The sequence below is a fragment of the Scyliorhinus torazame genome, chromosome 6 (genome assembly GCF_047496885.1).
Source record: "Scyliorhinus torazame isolate Kashiwa2021f chromosome 6, sScyTor2.1, whole genome shotgun sequence".
Classification (NCBI taxonomy): Eukaryota; Metazoa; Chordata; class Chondrichthyes; order Carcharhiniformes; family Scyliorhinidae; genus Scyliorhinus; species Scyliorhinus torazame.
Genome location: NC_092712.1, coordinates 265,642,935 through 265,667,233, shown reverse-complemented (window position 1 = coordinate 265,667,233; position 24,299 = coordinate 265,642,935). Strand labels below are relative to the sequence as shown.

Here is a 24,299-nt window from a genome sequence, read left to right as displayed (position 1 = left end):
GTTTTAACGCAAGGTTATTTGTATAGCTAAATTCACAATGGGCATGATTCTTCCCAATGAAAACCAAGTGCTCCCGCCAGTGGGAAAACCAGTGATTCCCGCTAGCACTAGGAGTGAACCCTGATGTGCCAAGAAATGGCACTTCTAATTTTTTTTTTTAAACCAAGATCAGGGTTTTCGTGCCATTCCATGCTGCTCAGAACAAAGAGACAGCCTCTTTAAACAAAAACTACGGTTAGAAAAACAGCAGCTCCTCAGAATTAATAGACCACTGTAGAGTTATATAGATTAACAAAAATATTCCTTCCTTTGAAACTGCCTGAACCTGTGAATTCAAATGCCCGTAAAACGCAATGGCCGTGAAATTGAATGTAAACAATGCAGTTTAAAGCTCTTAAGCTTCTAAGCTTGCAGAGAGGTTTCAATACTTTAAAGGGCAATGAAATGTACTGTTAAAATCCACTTCAAAGGTTTCCACCACATTAAAGGAAATAGTAACTTGCCATGCAGTTTAAAGGGTTTAAGGCTTCAGATGGACAGACCAGCCAAATGACCCCCACCTCAGGAAAGACTCCCAGCCTGACTCCCTCCAACCCAGCACAATCACCTACCCCCCCCCCCCCCCCCCCTCGGCAGACCCTCACCAGCACCCTGGAGGCAATTGTAGGTAGGATACTCACCCCTGCCATGGAGTGCAAGCCGCTAGGTCACCATTTGTCAGGACTTGCACCAATTCAAGCTATCGAGACTCCCAGTTGGGGGACGTGGTGCACCCCGGGAGGCAGGTGAATTGAGTGCCATGCCCGTAAATGAGATTTATATTAGGGATAGTGACCAATTTGCATGTTTCCATCGTATTGGAGCAGGAACCTGTTGGGAGACTCGCAATGGTTTCACTACCGGCATGAAACCAGCCCAAGGCCAAATTAACCAGGCCATCAGGATTCTCGCTGCTGACTGAGATTCTCCCCCCACCCCACAAATATGTCAAGTCAGAATATTAATGCTAAAGTAGAGATGCACTTTGTTCAGCTGTTACACTTTCTTATAAATAGGAATGTAGTCGCATTGGGAAAAAGAGAGTCAAAATGTAGCAAATTAAAGGGAGACAACAATGTAAGAGAGTAGGGTAGCAATTTGAGTAATCAGAGTGTGGCATGAAAGGACAGCGGTCAGAGTGCAAAAATGGTATAAGAAAAATGTTAAAGGCTCTCTGCATCACAATCCATGCAGCATTCAGAACAACATGGATGAACTGTTAGCCCCAAACAAAGGTACGTATGCATGACCTCATCGCCACTAGAGATTTGGGTGAAAGGTGTCCAGGGTTGGGACCTGAATATTGAAGGCTATTTAATATTTTGGAGAGACAGGCAGCTAGGAAAAGGTGGTGAGATAGCTCTGTTAATTAAGGATGTCATTAGTACAGTAGTGAGAGATGAACTTAGCTCAAAAGAGCAAAACATAGAATCAGTTTGGGCATAGATAAGAAATAGGTACAGTAAGAGGTCACTTTGAGTGTAGCTTATAGGCCCCCTAATCATAGGTGATGAGTATGGGTCTAAGCCTAGTGTTTTAAGCCTGAATCAAGCTAATTAAAAGTGTATGAAGGCAAAGTATCCAGAGGAAGTAGTGTGTATTCGGAGTGCGTAATTTTGGTGTGCAACAGGATGAAATATTGCTATCATATTTCGCCAGAGCCATTTCAAATAATGATTCTATTTGCCCTGACTTCTACTTGTGAAATTTATCCTGTGGTGATCATGGATTCCATGGTTCTGACGGCAAGTGCAACTTGTATTTGCCAGCCACTAACAGTACGAAAAATAAAAATTGCTAAAAGGGTTTTAACTTGAGGCATCTGTTTCAAAACAAGTGGTGACATGAAGTATGCTGACCCATGGATTTGAATTGTAAAGACTACAGCTGCTCATTTTTTTTAAAAAAAAGAGAATGCAGGAAAAATAGATTTGATGCGAAATATGCTAGCCTGTTTGGATTTGAATTGAAAACACTGCAGTTATTTTGAAAAGGTAGAAACAAAAATACTGCAGTTATTTTTAAAAGGTAAAAACATTTTTCTAAACCACCGGCAAATTTTAAACAGCTTTTTTGCTATGCAAATATTATAAATGTTTGTACGAAGAGTCATCGGACGTGAAACGTTAGCTCTTTTCTCTCCCTACAGATGCTGCCGGACCTGCTGAGATTTTCCAGCGTTTTCTCTTTCGTTTCAGATTCCAGCATCCGCAGTAATTTGCTTTTATTTTTTTACAAATGTTTGTGCTTTATAACAAAATATCTACAAGTGTATAAGATGAGTAATCATACAAAGGTTACAACTATTCTGCAGCCATCAATATCCTATTAACAGCAGTCAGAATTCTGTTTAGAGCTCACTCAGTACCTTTTCCCATTATCCAAATGACTTGATCATTTCACCAATTTGCTATGGCACTGAGAAATACACAGCAAGATCCTTTTAGATCAGAGAAAATATATACATTTCTATTTTTTAAAAACTGCATTTGTATGGCACTTTTCACATCCTCAGGTAATCTTAAAGTGTTTTACAACCTACTAATTATTCAATTAAGTCCAGTTTCAATTTCTAATGCTGACCTGCGTTTTGGTAGTGCTAGCTATGGTCTGAATGGTCAAAACATCATGAGAATTCATTGCTTTCACTTCCTGTGGCACTCCACTAGCTATAGCTTGCCAACCTGAAAATGACCCATTCATCCCTACTCTTTGTTTTCGGTTAGCTCACCAGTCCTTTATCCATCCCACTTGAACCAAAGCAGCTGCAACACTCCTCCTGTCAAAAATGACAAAGGTAAGACCCACTTATGTTTTTAATAAATGATTTTTAAAATTATATTAAACACATACATAAGAAATAGACAGGACTATGGAAAATATACTTCTATAAATTCGGCTTTTGGGTGTTTGTACCTATTGCATGAAAACAATCATTTTTCGTGGTTTGGCTCTTCAACACAGTAAGAAAGTTTCTCAGGAGTTCCTTCAGTACTTTTGGAGGTCAACGGGTCCGATGGCTGGAAGAGTTTGGAAACCCTTGCTTTGTGTTTAAGTGGCTTAGATGAGGTAAATTGGGCACAGTCTTTTCAGAGGCAGAGACAGGAAAAAGGAAAACGTTAAGCCTGGGATGGGATTTGAATGCAAAGAGTGACAAAAGGAAGTGATCAGAGATGGCCGTTTCTGTGATCAACATGATACAAGTAGTGAGGATGGGCAGATCAAAGGACTGGTTGTGGACATGGGTTGCAAGTTCACATGGACAGACTAGGGAATTACAAGGAGGAAATGAGCTCGGAGGAGACAGAGTGCCCGATGAATTGAGATGCAGATTCAAATACATTGTTCACTAGAGAAGCTGAGTGAGGAAAGCAGTACAGCTATCTCAGCTAGAAAATGTTATTATACATAGGTGGGGAGAGAGGGGTAAAAGCAAGGGAAATGCTCAAAAGAGGAGCAAGAGATTGGCTGGGGGGGGGGGGGGGGGGTAGACTAGATCCAATTAAGTTATGAAAAGCTAAAACACCAACATGTGCTTGGATAGAGAAAGTAGTGGAAACTATAGCCAGGCAGACTTTCTCATCCCGCAACCAGATTTCCATCAACATTATAGTGTTGCAGCAACTTTGTGGATGGCAAGACTTGGTTCACAAGTGAACAGATATTCTGTAGAGCGATGATAGTTGATTCACCAACCAAGGCCACGATGTCAGCACTGAGAAGGGTGTATTGGACAGCAAGAAATTGATGATATTAGTCCCAGGAAGTGTGCTGGACAGGAAAGTTGGTATGAGCACAAAGGAAGATGATTATGGGAGGCCAATTATTTGATGTGAAATCTGAATTGTGACAGTCATTTGAAGAACCTAAAGATTTCCCCAAAAGGAATATGTAATCGAGGAGGGAAATTAATAAAATGGAATGACAAACACAGTAGTACGACAGTAGGTCAACATGAGTGACACCAGTGATCAATCGCCTAGTTATAAAGGCATAGATCTGCTGGAATGAACACTCTGCCACTGTCTCAAGTTAAGGGTATCACAAAGCTGCATTCTATAGCCAGCTGGAAAGAAACAAAATAGAAAGAACAGCTGAAAGATCATCTCAGTGAAGATGTAAATAATGTAATTTACATTCAGAAATCAAAGAATCCCTAGAATGCAGAAGGAGGCCATTCAGCCCATCAAGTCTGCATCACCCTCCAAAGAGCACCCCACCGAGGCCCACTCCCATGCCCTATCCCATATACCATAACCCCACATAACCTGCACACCTTTGGACTCATAGGGACAATTTCTGCATGGCCAATTCACCTAACCTGCACATCTTTGGACTGTGGGAGGAAACCGGAGCAACCAGAGGAAAACCACGCAGACACGGGGAGAGAATGTGTAAACTCCTTATTAGATTTTTACTCCATTTTATCCCAGACAGCCAATGCATAGTGATTAGCACTGCTACCCCTGGGACTGTGAGGTAGCAGTGCTAATCACTATGCATTGGCTGTCTGGGATAAAATGGAGTAAAAATCTAATAAGGTGCTCACAGAAGAAAATTGTTACAAAGAAGTCGGCAAATAGTGGGTGATCAAACAACATAGTTATGAATATTTTTTTTAAAATTGTTCATTTGTGGGCATCGCTGACTGGGACAGCATTTATTGCCCATTCCCGAGGGCATTTAAGAGTCAGATGACAGATTTCCTTCCCTAAATGATATTAGAGAACCAGATGGGGTTTTACGGCAATCGGCAATGATTTCATGGTCATTAGACTTTCAATTCTAGATTTTTATTGAATTCGAATTCCACCAACTGCCCTGGTGGGATTTGAACTTAGGTCCCCCGAGTCTCTGGATTACTAGTCCAGTGACAATACCATTATGCTACTGCCTCCCCTATGGACTCAAACATCATGAACTAGTCAACCAAGTTATTCCCACAATAAATTTAATTCCATGTACTGATTTTTCTGCTCACTGTGCAATTACAAATGAGTACCATTTTAGAAAAGTTGTCAACATCTTAAAACTGCAATTAAGGAAAACAATATCTAAATACGTTGACCTCCTAAACAGAGATTATAAAATCAACCGAGGATAGCTAGTTTTCCAACTTCTCTTCTGGGAGAAACCTTCTTGAAAACATTTTTACTTGGCAGGTTTACTGTCCTTTTAAGGATCCAATACTGTAAACATTACTCCACCCCAAAGTAGCTTTCCCATGTGTGCAAAACTATTTATATTTCAGCCAAACCAAATGATACCAGAACCGACCATTACGGAGCATTTATATGTAAGCTTCATAAATGCAGGAACTGTTTGGCCAACATTCAAAAGAGGAGCAGATTATAAATTCAATGCTCTTAAGCATCTCCATAATTAAAATGTATGCTGTGAGGAAACATCCAGACTGGTAACCTCCTGGCTCATTAACTAAGATTACTGAAGCAAATCTACTCCAGAGCAGTGACAAATTACATTTCTGGGTGCAATTATACTGCTAACAATTGGACAATGCTTTTAAAAAGTGGTAGCAGAAAATAAAATCAAAAGTTGACTTTCTGTTCCCTATTATCCAATGCTCAGTAAACCAAAATGGACTTGACTTTATTTTTTTTAAAGTATACAAAATATACGGGTTATTAGTTAGAAAAACAAGTAAAACATTGGGGAGAATAATGAAGAAGGCAGGACAAAGTGAAGCATTTAATAAATCATTTTCAAATGAATAACTGTAGCAAGTTGAACTTAAAGAAGCTATTCTCGGTGGCAGCACGGTGCACAGTGGCTAGCACTGCTACCTCACGCCGCCGAGGACCCAGGTTCGATCCCTGCCCCAGGCCATTGTTTGTATGGAGTTTGCACATTCTTCCCATGTCTGAGTGGGTCTCACCCCCATAACCCAGGTGTGCAGGGTAGGTGGATTGGCCACTCTAAATTGCCCTTTAATTGGATTTTAAGTTCTTGTCATTTATGTACTTTTATTCCTGAAATATTACGGTTTAGATCATGGTATACAATATGAATGTTCTTCATGATGAAGGCATGACCCTTATTGTCTATGCTAAAGAGACTTTTTCCTTTGCTTTTTAGGGATCCTGGAAGGACATCTTAGCCTTTACTCCTCAGCGAATTAAGACCTTCCATGAATCAAAATTGTCTGCAATTGCTTCCATTTTTTGGAAGAACAACTAAGAATTTAATGTGTGGAATATCAGTGCTTGGAAATAGATAAATGTTTTAATTTCCCACAGCAATGTGGCATTTTGCCAATGTCATATGTCCAACCCATTTAGTAGACGCTAGCAAACACAGAAGTAAAAGTTCCGAATGGGATTGGAAAATGTATTTACTTATTGACCAGGAAAGATTTATTTTACTTCTTGCATCTCTCAGAACAGTCAACATTCTACAATGTTAATCTATACTTAATCATGTTGGGGCTAGTTTAGCTTGGTTGCCGTTGGTTTGTGGTACAGAACAAGAGAACAGCGTGGGTTCATTTCTCATACCTGCTGACGTTATTTTTGAAAGGCCCTGCCTTCTCAACCTTCCCCTTGCTTGCTTGAGGTGTGGTGATCCTCAGGTGAAATCACCACCAGTCAGCCCTCCCCCTCTCGGACTATGGCAACTTTACTTGCCACCTTAATCAAGTTTGGTTAATAACTACCCATAAATGACAATTCTGATCCTCAGGCTCTGAAACCATTGCATTCCCTGCAACAATTGACCATTTTTATTTAAATGAATCCATATACCTACAATCTCACTTAAAAAGCATCATTGGAGGCCAATACTGTGTGCATATGGCTCACTCACAGTCTCTGGAATCCCAGTTACCGTCACACAATCACACCCACTCAGAGTGATTGTGTGAATGGGAGAGAGAGAATGTGCACGAGTGAACATCAAGAAATTTGGAGTGAGCCAGACAAACTGACTCTGAACCTCTCATACTTTAGTGCTGATCTTTATTAATTAATCGTTTTCTACTCATCAATTTATTGCTTCAACATTGCTTAATTTTTGCTCAGTATATTGTTTATTTTCTTCATATCTCAGCTTATTTGAAAATTCATGTTTAATATTGTGTCAGACTTTCTCTTTCTGAAATTTGCTCATAGGCCCCTTGAGTGAATAAATAAATGAAAGTTTCTCCCCGCCCCATGAAATATTCCTCTCAAACTCTATGAAAACTCTTCTTATAAACTTAGCACTCCAGATGAACACTGACATAAAATGCTCAACAACGTTCTCATTACAACTGGGTTAATTAGCCTATAAATTTCAGGACCGTATCAAAACTTTTAAACATCAGAATCACGTTTGATATTCTCCAGGTAGGTACAGTTCTTTCATTCCGGGTTCTAAATAAGTACGAATGACGTTATTGCACAAATGCTTAAAACATACATAGCCAACTGTTCTAATATTTAACAAAGGTGTGAACCAATTTTAACATTCATTCAACGACATATTTAACTGCAATTTCCAAGTTGCAGTACAAGAAAGATTTGGGTAGCAAAGAGATGAGTATTTAATCATGTTGGAATAGGAAAAAATGCTCAAGTTTACCTGTTGCTGTTTCACATCCCACCTTCTCACGGCCAATTAGGGATGGGCAACAAACGCTGGCCTTGCCAGCAACGTCCACATCTCATAAAAGAATTAAATAAAAGTTGAATATAGAAATCAAAAGTCTTCCATTTTAGGGCAATAAATAGGAAACAAGCACACTCATCAAGCAACTCTGCTATAGATTCAGAATCAGTTTTGATGTATGGGTATGGGAAAGGCAAGTAGCACATCAGGAAAGCATTTAAAAGATATTTTCTGGCATAATTACATCAGGTGATCATACAATAACAATGCTTCGGTGCAGTATACAATACAACCCTGAACGCAATGAAGCTATCAGTTAGCTTCAAACTATTTCCAAGGCTATGTATTATCTGCACTCTTTATACCTGCATAGCTGAGTGGGAAGCAGCCTCAGAATAGCACACACTGCTGGAAACACACTAAGTGTTAAAGGGGAAAAGATCCTGTTGGCAGTTGAGATTCCAGGCATTGGAACAGTTCTGCTGGTTCTAACTATGTTTTTCTCTTGATTTCCTCCAATTGGGTATTTTTCCACTGCAGGAAACCTGTGGTGTCAAAAAGTAGAGCAAGGAACTGCAAGACCCTTTAACCAGTCAGACTGGAGAATCTTCAGGCAGGCAGAATACGACTCAGGTAGTATAAAACAGAAACCGCAAATTAGATTCAAATGATGTACAGAACGCAAAAAGGCAGGCAAGTACAGATGTGATTGAGGGAACGAGATAAAAATCAGAGTCAGAAAGAGTAAAATGATTTTTTTCAATCTCCAACACCAATTTTCTTCGAGAGAATGAAGCTCCACACAGTAAAGTTATAATTAAGGGCCAGTGAGGTGATTCAGCAATAATACCACTTTCACATTTACTCCCAAATACACCAGCCCTAAGTTAATTTTACTTCTTTTTTTCTGCAGACATAGTGTCCAAGCACAGCAAGTTTGCACTGTTCAGTCATTGGACTGGACCTCTTGGGGAGAGCTGCAATGGCATACTGTGTGGCTAAACGGAGTATCTGGCGGCAACTAGAGAACTTCTGTGTTTAACTGCACATGTGCAGACATCTGAAATTACTGTCTGATTTACTCCTGCAATAGTGATAAGCAGTGCTGGCCTCAATGTTATTGCTGCAAAATTCAGGTCAGTATCTGTGGACAGCTATTTAAGGAGTGCCTGGATAATAGCCACGGATTGAGTGTAGTGAGCTATCACCAATGTTTTGGATTTCCTACAACTGGATTTTAGTAACACAAATACAATTAACAGATCAGGCAAGCCATAATATTATGATAGTTAAATAGACCAAATAACTGTTGATGGCATTGAAAGAACTTTATAGACCCAATAATGTATAATAAAACTGTATAACTGTATAAACTGTCTGTATAATAAAACAATATTTAAAAAATGTACAAAATTAAGTAATTTGTTCAACTCTGAATGATGAAGAGCAGAACTCTGCCAGGAACCTCAAATAGCTCCAAGAGATAAATATTTTGGTCTAGCAGTCAATGTTTTCTGTAAACTGTGCAGCCACATGGAATCTAAAAGTTCCCAGGTAGGCGCCGTAAAAGTCAGCTCCTTTAAGTTAACATGCAGCCATGAAAAACAATTTACCTGACTATACTCTTCAATAAATTACCTATGTACTCACTAAAATAAATGAGAGGAAAAGCTGGTATCAATCATTTTTGCCTTAAGTCAAGCTATTTGTTTAAAGATTGCTGGATCCGGATATAGAATTGGCTCACAATTGCGTAATTTTTATGGAGTAGAAAAGACCAAATATGCGAGAATCACATTTTTTTCCTAGAGCTCCGATTACCTACATTAATGGATATTAGTGGAAAACAGAAAATACATACAGAAGGATTGGTTTCCAAGAAAAAAAGGCTCAAACTTATCCTTGATCATTAAACAGAAAGATAGAATTTACAGATTGTTTTGCCAACAAACATTATTGATGGACAAACTAGAGTCTGGAAAATGCTTTGGATTACCTCAGTGTGGATCTTCCACTTTTGAGTTCTGTCAGCCATGCAGCTTAAATCATTTGCTATTGTATTGGCTATTCTGCTGAGATGTGATAGAACTTACTATAAAAATCATACCGACCTTCACCCCTCTTTATAGACATACTATACTCATATTGGTAGTCAGCTCCAATTTTTACTACAACTGCATGTTTTACTCACTGGTACCTTATAGCTGGGCTGTGTTGTGAAGATGGTAGAAGCTTAAGGCACACCTATTCTTTGTGCAGATATTGATGATACTTCAAAATGGTGACTACCCACACCCAGTGGTTCACTTTTATACTCTAAATAAATCTGCCCCAGTTTTCAGGAGGGATTTTGAGGCTTCTATAGTCAACTCATGTGCGGACATCTACAGGTATCTTAGACTTTAGGAACAGGCATAGATCAAAGATTAGAATCTTGCAAGGGTAGCTGTGAAGCTGAAAACCAAAAAACAAATGGAAGATAACTATTATGACAAGACTGAATGAATGCCAATGTCAAAGCAGATAAGCTATATCAATTATAGCCACAGTCTCCTGGATACTGCCTGAATAATCTGAGGCAGAGTCATCAGCTCAAAACCACCTTGTGAAGAAATTATTTCTATGTTCAGAGATAGAAAAGGTGGAGCACTCACATATCCTTTTAATGAAGCATTAAAAAAATTCCCTTTCCTGATGTAGATGAGCCTGCAGAGCTGAATTGGTTCCATGGAATGTCTGCGACGGAAACCACATGATCCAAGCTCTGGCTTTGGACAACAGACCTTCTAGTGATTCATGGTTCAGCAAAACATAGAAAATCTCAAGATTGGAAAAGGAATTAGGTCCATCTACCTTCTACGAAAAGATCGAAGGCCATCAAGTTTACTTTCCTACTGTGCAATCAAGTTGTAAGTGAATAGCTACTTATGGCACAATCCGCTCGTTAGGTCACAGTTTGGACCTCATGTGGTTTGCACCTCAGAGAAGCAATGGAAACTGTTGGCAGGCTCCAGGCAGTTAGGGCTGAGAAAAGTCCTGGGTAGCTGAGCTGGGGCAGAAGGTCAGTGGTTCTATGCCAGACACTTGAGGCTCAGCTGCCCTGGCAGCCAGTTTATAGCTGGGAGTCTGAAGTTTGCAGAACCCCAGGGGCAGAGCCACCTTAATGAAGCTCGGAGTCGGTGAAAGACTGAATTATCAGGTGGTGAGCAGTTTGTCCAGGTTAATCAAGAGTCAGGACGTTTTCTGACTTTGTACAGCAAAATTTATTTTGTTTGCTAAAACTGTGCAATCGTGTGGCTTTATTCTCTTAGTGGGTAACTGGAGTTTCAAACTTGTGTCTACTTTAAGCAAAAAGATATTGGTCCCTAACCAGATCATAACTGAATGTACTCAACTCCCTTCATTTTGTATACCAGATTTAACAGACCTGACTGATCTTACATAATTTGTGCTTTATCAACTTGAATACCTCCATCAAGTCAGCTCAGTATTTTTCTGAAACACTGTTCATTTATGTTTCACTCTCTTGTCATTTCCAAGAGCCAGTGCAGACTCGATGGGCCGAATGGCCTCCTTCTGCACTGTAAATTCTGTGATTCTTTTCTTTAACAAAGATACCAGAACCACATATAAAACTGCAGATGTGACCTAATCAATGTTGCATGCAATGGCAACAAAGCCCCCTTCAATCTTTTTTTATAACAAATATCAATTTTGCCTTTTGGGTCCCAGATATTTCTGCTATTTCCTAATGAATTCCCGGCTTATTATACACACCGAAGCACATTGACATTATACTTAGCTATGTTAAACTGAATTTGCCATTCAGTTGCCTGCCTCCAGAAATCAATCTGATCTAGTGGGAATACACTCAAAATTATTCAGAAGAGGTCATGCTGCTAAATTCTGTTGGGCCTCCCTGTCCTCAGCTATTGGGCTCCCCCACTCACCCCTAACTCCTCATTGAAAAGGAGGACATAGTTATAATCAGTTTAATTTTAATTCAATCAACAAGTTACCTCACATTATAATACATAAATTTGCTTCAGGGTTGCATGACCAATTGGCGCACCTTCAACTGATGCTTTATATTTTCCATATCCAGATAATTTACAGAACACCATATTTTTGGAACTTCTACTTTTTTTATAAGAAAACATATTAATATCCAGCGCAAGATATTCTCTTTCTTTTTTGTGTGCAATCAGATCCAAATGTCCATGTTGGTCACTTCTTCAGTCATACATGCATCAAGATTCAGACCCAACAGAAACGACAGACAGATTAAAATTATGCCCTGTAACTTCCTTAGATAGCCACGCTTGACGGATTTATTTATGCTGGGATTCTAAAGCCCCTGTGGCACCCAACCATCCTCACTCAGGCTAGGTGAGACAGGAGCAGCAAAGTGTGCTCTTGACTGCAATGGTGTGGAGTAACTGTAGCATAGAGAGGCTGGACATGCCCTCTTCTTACAGCACTAGCTGCCATAAATAAAGTGTTTAAAGGGAGATTTTAAGTTTCAAAGAAAGTGGTTCAGACAATGGGGGGGGGGGGGGGGGGGCTGTCCTGTGCGAGGCTGGGTCTGGACGTTTAAACAATTACTCTGGATTTAATTTATCTTTCTGCTTCTAACTCCTTCAGAGTAACCATCAGGGTAAAACTGGCAGAAACATCTGAAGTTGGTGATTTAAATAGTTTCTGTTGGATGATTTCTGGCAAGTTAGCAATTGAGCAATTGCTGTGTAAACTTCCAGGAGGGATTCCCTAGTGCATCATTGGGGTACTCCCTAAATGCGACCCTGGGGAGCAAGGATGTTATGGGCCAATAATTCTCAAGACTTTTCAGATGGTGATACCTACTTGGAGGCAGTTCACAAGGCCAATATAGTTGTCAACTCTCCATGCCTGAAATCCTCATTAAAACTTTAAGTAACAGCAACTTACACTTGCAATAAATAGCAAAAGTAAGCACAGATAATCTAATTTACCTCCCCTCATGATGGAAACAAGTCTGATGATGCCATCTCCAATTACTAGTTGATCAATGATATGGATTTTTATATGTATTTTGAATAAAATACCAAAAATTTGATTTTTATTAATTGCATAATCACACCAAACATGTTTTAGTTATTTAAAAGTGGGTGAGCTACAGGAGACCAGAGGCAATAGGTGGGAGGAACTGAAAAGCATAAATACTGGGGATTAAAAAATTAAAATAGGTTTGACCAAATCACATCATGCAGCATTCAACAATTTATTTTCAGATGGTATTCTTCCAATATCCTACCTTTCCGTTGTACAAAAACCCTTAGCAATGGGTTTGCCATGGAAATGGCTTTGCAGAAGTTGTCATCATTGTTGATTGGCAGCAGGTCACCATGGACATCAGCGTATCCAATTAATATGTCCATGTTTGAAATGTTATGCGTATGAAGGATTAGTCCGTAGAATTCATCAAACTTCCCAGGTTTATACCGGCTTAAGGAAAATCTTCGGAATTCTGCCCCAAACTGATTAAAAACAGAAATATTAATATTGCACCGGGGAAAAGTTATCACTACACACAAAAATACTAAATTAATAAAACAATATACTGATATTTTTTCCATTAAACATATAATTTACATGAAACTAACATTAGTCCACTCTTGTGTAATAGAAAAATATCTACACCACAACCTCAAACTCCAATAGGCTGTTACTTCAAAAACAATCTAAAGACAAGTTTCCTTCTTTTCTTCCTCCACTCTCCATCAAATGGCTGGAAGCAGCATATCTGTCAGGATCTCCTGGGGAATGAGGGCATGACCAACCGAAGATGGGTTGGAGAAGTAGAGAAATTGAAAACAAGTGTGACAAGTATCAAAGATGTATTTTAAATATTTTGGAATGCATCTTTAGAATAATAGAAACCTGCAAAGTATTGCAAGTCAATGGCTCTAACAACAAACAAAAACAAAGTTTAGTCTATCTTTATCACCCGAATACAAATTAAATAACTGCATTGGTTTACAGGTGTTATAATAAAAGCTAAAATATATTTTACCCAGGTCATTTTATGTTTGCTGAATTTTTTACTCACTAATTGGCTTTCAATTAATATGCTTTGAAACTCTCTATGTCCTCCACCGGTGTTTTTCAAACATTATTTTCCCGGGACCCACTTTTACCAACCAGGTGATCTTCTCGACCCACGCCAGCAACCCACCATTTCTGCTTACTTTTAATGCAACAGGTGAGCCTGCTTGGTCCTCACAATCTCACTCCAATCAAGTTCACAGGAGGAGAGGACAAATAGCGCATATCAGGTGCAGAGTTCAGCTGGTTCCTTTGTGCGGCCTTCATCTTTATAAGGATGGAAAATCTAAACTTGCACATGTAGGTCGTTGTGAAGGGCAATAGCAACAAAATGCTCGTTTTACTCAGCACTGGATATTCCTTAGTGACTCTACTTCAGAATGCTGACACAGCCTCATGGACTTGTGGCGTGATTTTAATTTGCCATCACAGGTGAGGCACAGAAGTTCTGTCTCTTCATTTGGAGTCAGCTGTAAGTTAATAATTGACTCTGGGGCCTCAAAAAGAAAAGAGGATTTTTCACCACCTCTTCTCTTTCAAAATCTGAAACTTCTCCTCTGAAAGTAGCGACAAATACTGATGATCAGTGCAGCCAGATGCGACTGAAATAGCGTGGAACATTTATTCTCTTTAGCTACATGGTAAGCTACCATGTAAGAGGCTAATTCTGCTCTGTTATTCAATGTTATTCAAAGACTTCAGCTGATGCTTTGTGGTTAAGTTCTCGCTGCATCATTTGGAACAAAATCAAGGGCTTATCCTTGAACTTGCCATGCATAGTTTTCAAATGCTTTTGAAGTTGAGTTTTAAAATGTAATTTGCCAGTACTTTCCGGAATATAACGCACATGGGCTTTTCATCCTATTTGCACTGGCACAATTAACAAAGCCATACCTCAAGAAATCATCTTCATGCTGCTTTGTTCCCGATTTCAGTTTCTTCTTAGTAGGTTGTGCACCAGAGACCCTGGAGCATTGTATGCAGCTCACACTAGCACTGCTTTGTCCTGCTGCAGACTCTCCTGTGCAGCTCACACTAGCACTACTTTGTCCTGCCATGGGCTCTCCTGAGCAGCTCTCTTCAGCAGATTCAGTTATGAGATCCTGGCCTGTTTGTGTCTCTGGCCCTCTCTTCCTCACAACAAAATGATCCATTTTCAGTTCTCCAGTCTTGCTGCTTGCTTGCTCGCAGGCTAGAAAATGAGGAATCTCTGCTCTGTGATTACGCGTCAAAAAGCACCGACATACAGGGTATGTGACCTGCTCTCTGCTGCCACTTCTGGCGGGAAGACTGCATCATTCACATTTAAAAGCCAGTAATGGCCGGCGTTCTCTTCTTTCTTTATTTATAAATTTAGAATACCCAATTCATTTTTTTTCCAATTAAGGGGCAATTTAGCGTGGCCAATCCACCTACCTTGCACATCTTTTGGCTTGTGGGGGTGAAACCCACCCAAACACGGGGAGAATGTGCAAACTCCACACGGACAGTGACCCAGAGCCAGGTTCGAACCTGGGACCTCGGCGCCGTGAGGCCGCAGTGCTAACCCACTGCGCCACTGTGCTGCCCTACGGCCGGCATTCTCAACTTAAAACCCGGTCACAGCTGGCATTCTCGAACATTGGGCACGTCTCCTGCAGTTGAAAAAACCCTGCCCCACACCAAAAGCCAACGTGGCAAAAGCTGTATATCAGAGTTCAAACTGAACAATTTGATTTTAAAATGTTCAGCAATGTGTTACTGCGAGACCTTATCCCATGTTTTGTAATAGAATATTTAGAAGTATGCTCATTGCTATTTCAGAAAAATTTGAAACTGGACAAAAAAGTGGCTGAATCCATGTTGTTTATGACCCCTGAACAAAATAAGCTACCTGGTAGTATCAGGGAGCCCCACATACCAGTATCTCGGAGGAGCCACTAACAACGCGAGGGCTGCACAGGTCAAATTCCAAAAATGTTATACAGATACATAATCCAGGATGACCAAAGAGCCTGTTCATCTGCTAAGACATGGGGCCTCACAACCTTCCTTTCAATTCTTAATGGTTGAGGCATTTAACAATTTTGTGGCGAGGTGAGATACACATTCCTTGTCAACGAGAGTGTGGAACGGTGGGAGTAATGTGACATGGGTCTTTGGCTTGTGGAACAAGCAATATGGCCTTGCTGAACTGCAAAGCTTAGTCTGCTGTTTACCATTTAACTGGCGATCTCACAGAAAAGGAGCTTTGCCAAGGTTGAACACCTGGCCCCACCTACACTGCTTCTGCTGGAAATTCTGTACCATCGCCTAAATACTGATTAATCTCTGCATGCATTTTCGTTGTATGAAGTCAACACTGTTGGAAAATTGAATTATACAGCAGTTTTCAACCCACCAACCTCAGTGAAAGAATACTTCATTGGACTTTGATTCTGGGCTCTGGAACCCACACTAAACAATATTTATTTTCTCTAGGACCACTGTACTGGAAATCTTTCTTTTCTCTATCCACCTCTTCAGTGTCTGAGCATGGAGGCAACATTGTGACACTCCTTTTGTGTGCGTGTAAATAAACCAATCCTTTAAGAGTTCATCCTATCTTGAGTTTGTTGTGTGGTTAATAGGAAATTGGATCACAACAAAAAAAACGGGCTGGTGAATACACCACTGCTAAGAGGAAAACAAATCAAAACACCTTTGTGTTTATGGCGTGGGGAGAAATTAGTGCAGTTTAAATTACCCTCCCCGTCCATAACAATTACTTTGTAATATCAGAATTGACAGGGGTCATGTGAGAGTACCTTTAAGAAATGGATGTTAAGCAATGTACCTTTAAGAAATGGAGCTGATCATATTACTGAAGTGATGTCAGAGGGTGGGGGAGTTGAGCTCACTTCTGCTTTTGGTTTCAGTTTGAGGAGAAAGCTGGGAGTATCTGTGTGTTTTGCTGAGAGCTGCCGGAAGAAAACACAGAGCTGGTCTGTTGATGTCTGCAAATCCAAAGACTATAAATATATTGAATGTAACCTCATGTCTGTTTTTGAAGGTTTGAAGACTTTTGGATGTTTAAAGGAACAGTTTGAAGGGTTATTTAGTGTTGTAGTCTTTTGGGGTTATCTTTGAAGTAATGGGTGTTAAGATATTCAATGTTTGTTTTAAAAAGGTTAACTTGAGTTCATAGAATAAACATGGTTTTGTTTTTAAAAAACATTTGTCCATAATTGCTGTATCACACCAGGAGAGTACGCCGTGTACTCCCCGCACCGCAATCTATTAAAAGTTGTGGGTCGGTTGAACTCCATGAAACACTTTGGGGTTCTGTAAACCCGGGCCCATAACAATTGGGGGCTCGTCCGGGATAAAAGTCTATCTATTGGATTGGCTTAGTGAACCTAAAGACAGTGAGGGGTGAGCATATTGTGGTTGCTTTTCAGGTGTGGTATTTTAGTTTAAGTGGGAAGTGTGTTGTGGACAATGGCTCTTTCAGAGGCTGAGAAGTTTTTGGGGGTGGAGACGGTCACACACAGTACCTTACGGACAGAGACTAAAAGCAGACAGTTAGATTTGGCAAAAACAGTGCAGTTAACATTACCTGGCAAAATGCGAAAAGATTAGGTAATTATGACTGTGGTTAAGCATTTAAAGTTGCCTGAGATACAGTTTGATTCATTGGAAATGGCAAAAATTCAGTTGCAAATTAAACAAATGGAACATGAGAAAGAATTAAAGCAGCTTGAATACGAAAGAGGTAGAGAGGAAAAAGAGAGAGAGAGAGGAAAAAGAAAAGGAGAAGAAATGAGAAAAGAATAGCCCTAGAAGAACAAAAAGAAAGAGAAATGGAGATACAGATCAGGGAAAAAGATAGAGAGAGAGTTTGAACTTCAGAAAATGGCCATGAAACATGACAGTCAGTTAAAATTGGCAGATATAAAGGGAAACGTATGTTGGATGATTATTTAAATATGTCCAAGCATTGCCACGGTTTGACGGGAAGGAGGGAGAAGCCTTTTTCATTTCATTTGAGAAGGTAGCTAAACAAATGAAATGGCCACAGGACATGTGGGTATTACTGATTCAAACAAAGCTGGTAGGTAGAGCTAATGAAGTCACTGCGTCACTACCGGAGGAGGTATCTGAGGCGTATGAGGAGTTGAAAAAATCCATCTTAGGTGCATATGAACTAGTGCCTGAAGTCTACAGACAAAGGTTTAGAAATTTAAGGAAAGAATTTGGTCAAACATACATGGAGTTTGAAAGGATCAAACAAGTAATTTTGATAGGTGGCTAAGGGCTTTGAAAATAGACCAAACGTATGAAGCTCTCAGAGAAATCATACTTTTGGAGGAGTTTAAAAATTCAATTCCTGATGTAGTGAGAACTCTGTGGAAGAGCAGAGGGTTAAAACTGTGCGATTAGCAGCAGAAATGGCAGATGATTATGAATTAGTTCATAAATCAAAGCTTGGTTTCCGACATCAGTTTCAGCCTGTGAGGGATAGAAACTGGGGACATGAGAAATACTCAAGTGGTAAAGGTAATCTGATGGGAGATAATGAGAGTGTACCTCAGATTTAAAAAAGAAATCCAGGAGGGTGGAAAAGAAATGAACAGTTTCAAATGTTTTCACTGTAATAAACTAGGCCATGTAAAGTCAGTGTTGGTGGTTCAAGAAAAGCACTGGGAAGGCTGATGTGGGAAAACAGGATAAGACAGTGGGGTTTGTGAAAGTGGTAAAGGAAGTGAAGGAGGTGCAAAAGATTGTACAGACGGATCAAGAGGTGATTGATAAGAAGTGCCAGATGTCTTTAAAGAATTTACTTGTGTGGGTAACGTTTACTCATGTGTATCAGGAGGAGCAGGTAAAGAAGTCACAATTTTAAGTGATACAGGAGCTAATCAATCTTTAATGGTAAGAGATGAGGAATTATGTAGTTTGGGAAGAATGTTGCCAGAAGAGGTGGTAATAAGTGGAATTCAGGGTGAGAGGAGTAGCATTCCATTGTATAAGGTAAGGTTGGAAAGTCCAGTGAAGAGTGGTGAAGTGGTAGTCAGAGTTATAGAGAAACTATCTTGTCCAGGAATACAGTTTATCTTGGGTAATGATATAGCTGGATCGCAGGTGGGAGTGATGCCTACTGTGGTTGATAAGCCAGTGGAAAATCAGAGAACTGAAGTGTTGAAGGACGAATATCCTGGGTTTTTTCCAGATTGTGTAGTACCAAGGTCGCAAAGTCACAGGTTAAGACAAGAAGAGAAATGAAAGAGTGAAGATGAAGTTGAAGTGAATTATCAGAAACGATTTTTGATCAGTTGGTTGAAAAAGAACAAGAACAGATATTTTTAGTTCAGGAAAATTAGCGGAGTTACAACAGAAAGATGAAGAAATAAAATGGATATATCAGAAAGCATATTCGGAAGAGGAATCAGAGTATACCAGAGTGTTATTACCGTAAAAGTGATGTATTGATGAGAACTGGAGACCTCTACATATGCAGGCGGATGAAAAGTGGGCAGAAGTTCATCAAGTAGTATTGCCGGTATGGCATAGAAAGGAGGTGTTGCGAGTGGCACATGAGGTACCAATGGGAGGTCATTTGGTGATAAGGAAAACGCAAGCTAAAATCTAGAAACATTTTTATTGCCCTGGACTACATAAAGATGGAGTTAAATTTTGTCAATCATGTCACACATGTCAAGTGATAGGGTAACCTCAAGCAGTGATAAAACCAGCGCCCTTAATACCCATTCCAGCATTTGAGGAACCTTTTACAAGGGTCCTAATTGATTGTGTGGGACCGCTTCCTAAAACAAAAAGTGGGAATCAATATCTTTTGACTATAATGGATGTGTCTACTAGGTTTCCAGAGGCCATTGCAGTATGTAATAATACAGCTAAAAAGATTGTGGAGTTACTTAAATTCTTTACTAGATATGGACCACCCACAGAAATTCAATCGGATCAAGGATCAAATTTTACCTCAAGTTTATTCATTAATGTTATGGATAGCTTAGGAATAAAACAATTTAAATCAACTGCATACCATCCAGAATCGCAGGGAGCGTTAGAAAGGTGGCATCAGACATTAAAGACAATGTTGAGGGCTTATTGTCAAGATTATCCAGAGGATTGGGATAAAGGAATTCCATTTGTACGTTTTGCAATTAGGGATGCACGTAATGAGTCAACCAAATTTAGTCCTTTTGAACTAATTTTTGGTCATGAGGTAAGAGGACCACTTAAATTGATTAAAGAAAAATTGGTGGGTGAGAAATCGAAAGTTACACTATTGGATTACATGTCAAATTTTAGGGAACAATTAAATAGAGGAGTTTAAAAATTCAATTCCTGATGTAGTGAGAACTCATGTGGAAGAGCAGAGCGTTAGAAAGGTGAATTGGCTAGACAACATTTGAAAGTTGCACAAAATGTGATGAAACGGGTAGCGGACAAGAACTCCAAAGTTCGTAGTTTTGCCAGTGGAGATAAAGTTTTAGTGTTGTTACCAGTGGTCGGTGAACCTTTAAAAGCTAGATTTTGTGGACCTTATCAGATTGAAAGGAAATTAAGTGAGGTGAATTATGTGGTAAAAACACCAGATAGAAGGAAGAATCACCGAGTGTGTCATGTGAATATGCTGAAAAGGTACTTTGAAAGGGAAGGAGAGAAAAAGGAGGAGGTTTTAATGATTCTAACTCAAAGTGACGAACCAAATCCAGATGACTGTGAATTTGACATACCTCAAATTAAATTGGAAAATGAGGATGTTCTTAAAAATTGGGATAAATTGTTATCTTCCAGGGGAAAAACAAACTGACCTGAAAGAGTTACTGATATCACATGGGCAAGTTTGTGGAGATAAATTGGGAAGTACTAAAATGGCTATAATGGGAAATGCTGTTCCAATCAAACAACATCCATATAGACTTAACCTTTTAAAATTGGCACAGGTTAACAAAGAGATTGAGAGTATGCTTAAAAATGGCATAATTGAAGTGGGTTGCAGTCAATGGAGCTCACCCATAGTGATGGTAGCTAAACCAGACGGTACCCAACGTTTGTGTGTGGGCTATAGAAAGGTGAATGTAGTTACAAGAGCGGACTCTTATCCTATCCCACGGTTGGAGGATAGCATTGAAAAAGAGGGACAATCCGCTTTCCAAACTGGATTTACTTAAAGGTTACTGGCAGGTACCTTTATCCGAAAGAGCGAAGGAGATTTCAGCTTTTGTGACTCCAGATGGTATATACCAATTCAAAGTTATGCCATTTGGCATGAAAAACGCACCAGCCACATTTCAACAGTTAACTAATACAGTTGTTTCAGAATTACCCAATTGTGCGGTATACATCGACGATCTGGCAGTTTTCAGCCAGACATGGAAAGAACATTTACATCATCTAATGGAGTTATTCGATTGACTTCAGGTGGCGGGTTTGGTGATAAACCTAGCCAGAAGTGAATTTGGAAAAGCCCAAATCACTTTCCTTGAGGAGTTTCCAATACCTTCAAGACCAAGGGAAATAATGTGATTTCTTGGCATGAGTGGATTTGATCGAACCTTTTTGTGCAAAAGATTTGTAGCGTGATTGCTCCACTGACGGACTTGCTCAAGAAACGTATTTAAAAATTTCAATGGACAGCGGAGTTTCAACGTGCATTTGATTGCCTGAAAGCTGTGGTAGCCGATACTCCTGTATTGGAGAATTGCAAGGGACTCTTATGATCAGATTGAGCTAAATTATCTGACTTTAAAGAAAAATGCCGTGGCGTAGAGGAATGGATGGATCGTGCAGAGGCTTTCTTGTTCAAAGAGACTGCCAATCGAGAAGGATTTCAGTTGGAGGAAGAAGAACGAAGGAGAAAAAAATGGACTATATTATTATACCTGTTTGCGTGTGTTGTTTTTTTGAACCGGTAAAGTGTTTTTACTGTGTGCATTTCTTAATTGATGGTGCAAAGGTGAAAAATTAAATCACCTTGAAGTTGATAGTTTTTTTTTCTTGGGGGGGGGGGGGGGAAGGTGGCATGTGAGGGTACCTTTAAGAAATGGATGTTAAGCAATGTACCTTTAAGAAATGGAGCTGATCATATTACTGAAGTGATGTCAGAGGGTGGGGGGAGCTGAGCTCACTTCTGCTTTTGGTTTCAGTTTGAGGAGAAAGCTGGGAGTGTCTGTGTGTTTTGCTGAGAGCTGCCGGAAGAAAACACAGAGCTGGTCTGTTGATGTCTGCAAATCCAAAGACTATAAATATATTGAATGTAACCTCATGTCTGTTTTTGAAGGTTTGAAGACTTTTGGATGTTTAAAGGAACAGTTTGAAGGATTATTTAGTGTTGTAGTCTTTTGGGGTTATCTTTGAAGTAATGGGTGTTAAGATATTCAATGTTTGTTTTAAAAAGGTTAACTTGAGTTCATAGAATAAACATGGTTTTGTTTTAAAAATCATTTGTCTATAATTGCTGGATCACACCTGGAGAGTACGCCGTGTGCTTCCCACACCACAATCTATTAAAAGTTGTGGGTCGGTTGAACTCCATGAAACACTTTGGGGTTCTGTAAACCCGGACCTATAACATCATCGGACAGAGACATCATCCTACATATTCTTCAGTAAACTGTCATTTTTGGGGTTGTCATAAGTAAACCATCCTGATTCAAACACAGCAAAGAATAAAGGTTCTGGTTTTGGCTGGTATGGTCTTTTATATCCACCTGCACTGTCTAAGTGTCTGCTGCGAAAGATAGACTTGAGTTCTACACTATGCTTAAGTTCCAATGTTCTAATGAACCATACACACAATTATAATATCAAAATAAATTCTTAGTGCCACATTTAGAATGGAAAGCAAGCAAACTTAGCACAATTAAATCAGAGGTGGGAACAGATGTTTTAAAACACTAGTAGCAAGGTTTACTTACACCTTGACCAGTTTGTATAGGCAGTTTCTATTATAAACTTGAACACTTTCAAAATATATAAGTGCTCATTTTCCCTTCAATAAACAATGGTCTGCCAACAAACTGCTGTACTAAAACACCCATTTGCCCAATTCTATGCAGCAACCCACAAATTAATTCTAATCAAAAGAATTTCAATTTCTGAAGAAAAACCTGTTGGTGCTGATTTCATAGGATGAGATGTTAGTATAACATAATTGGAAGTACACTATAGTGGAAATCAAATACTTTATTTCAAGCATCTGCAATATTAAAAATTAGCTAACTTTGCAATCAATTAAGAATGTGTAATCCTCATTTAGTCAGTCCATTTCGAACAACTCCTTCCAACATGTCACATAATCAGGTCTGAAATCTCTCCTATTTTAACAGTGAGAACTGCAAAAACTCAAAAAAGTGTCCATCGAAAGATGACTGAGATATTACCTGCTTGTGATTAGCAGAAACGGGTTGGGACAAGCACAGCCTTTTGCCCAAACTTATAAAGTAGAACGAGGCTTACAGGAGCTTTTACATTGTAAGAAAAAAGTTCAAACAGATTGCCTTAGTAGGAAAATAAACAATAGTGACTGATGCAGTAGTGCAAGATCACAACAGGAACCATTTTAGTTTGGCACCTCAGTATGAAACTGATTAGGGTTAGTAAAAAGGTACAAATTCTTAATCACGATAAATTTTGATTCAAGGAGTTTATTTCAATTATCTAATTTCATTGTTTAAGGACTCAAATTGAGGCCACTTTTGATGATTCAGTTCCCTTTTATCAAACCACAACTATTTACATTCCAAGAGAGTACAATGAAGCATCAACTGAACTTAAATCACATTAATTTCTAATATTAGTTTGGAATTTTTTTCTGGCATTTTTTCTTGTACACAATGTGGAGGAGTTAGTAGGTCGAGCCCAATAATACCCATGCCAGAAAGATCAACTTCAGAGCATAGCTGTATTTTAAGCTGGTAATACAGTTTTAGGACTGCAGTGGGGCTGTCTGCAGCCTTCCTCTTGGTTATATCCGAATGGTCATCCAGAAATTTCCTATAGTTCTTAAGTTTAAAGCTAGGATAGAAAAGCACAAACTTTCTCATTATTTTCAGCATAATATTGGCTAACTCAGTTTTAAATTGGACTGCGAGCAGAACTTTAAAAAAAAGAATTGAAATCCTTTCTCGCACATCAAGGTCTCCCGGAGCATCCTGCATCCATAGGTATCTGTATTGCATATCATGCCAAAAACAAACTCTAACAGATTATAAATACTTGAGGAATTTCCCTCCTTGTCCATTCCCTACAGTGGCATTATATTTTCATCTATTCAGTAAAGAAAATTCAAACATATAGATAGATCTTTCTTCCAGCCTAAATTCAATTAACTCCTTCCCTCAAAGTTCCTTCACCTGGATAATTTTCTGCCCATCACTGTAACTGAAGATACTGGCCCAGATTTTGCGGTAGGAATAATGGCTAACAGTACTCACCATCATTACAGAGTAAATCAGACAACAACACCTGCAATTCGACATCGAAAAGCATCTCTAGTGAATGTAAATTGCTGCTCAAAAGCCCACAAAACCAGTGGGTGCAGTTGTAAGCATAATGAGCAGGGAATGTTGTTCTGTCATCAA

The 24,299-nt window shown here is 39.4% G+C and overlaps 1 protein-coding gene across 2 annotated transcripts in view; it reads right to left on the bottom strand.

Moving 5' to 3' along the window:
• Positions 1-24,299, bottom strand: part of LOC140425407 (partitioning defective 6 homolog gamma-like) — a 93,427-nt gene that overhangs the window by 53,654 nt on the left and 15,474 nt on the right. The window contains exons 2-3 of one of the 2 annotated variants that reach the window (XM_072509653.1): positions 12,938-13,160; positions 7,618-7,698 (exon numbers count right to left, since the gene is read on the bottom strand). In XM_072509653.1, coding sequence (XP_072365754.1) covers positions 7,618-7,698; positions 12,938-13,160 — 304 coding nt within the window. The remainder of the gene's footprint in view (positions 1-7,617; positions 7,699-12,937; positions 13,161-24,299) is intronic. The other variant, XM_072509654.1, reaches the window with a different exon arrangement.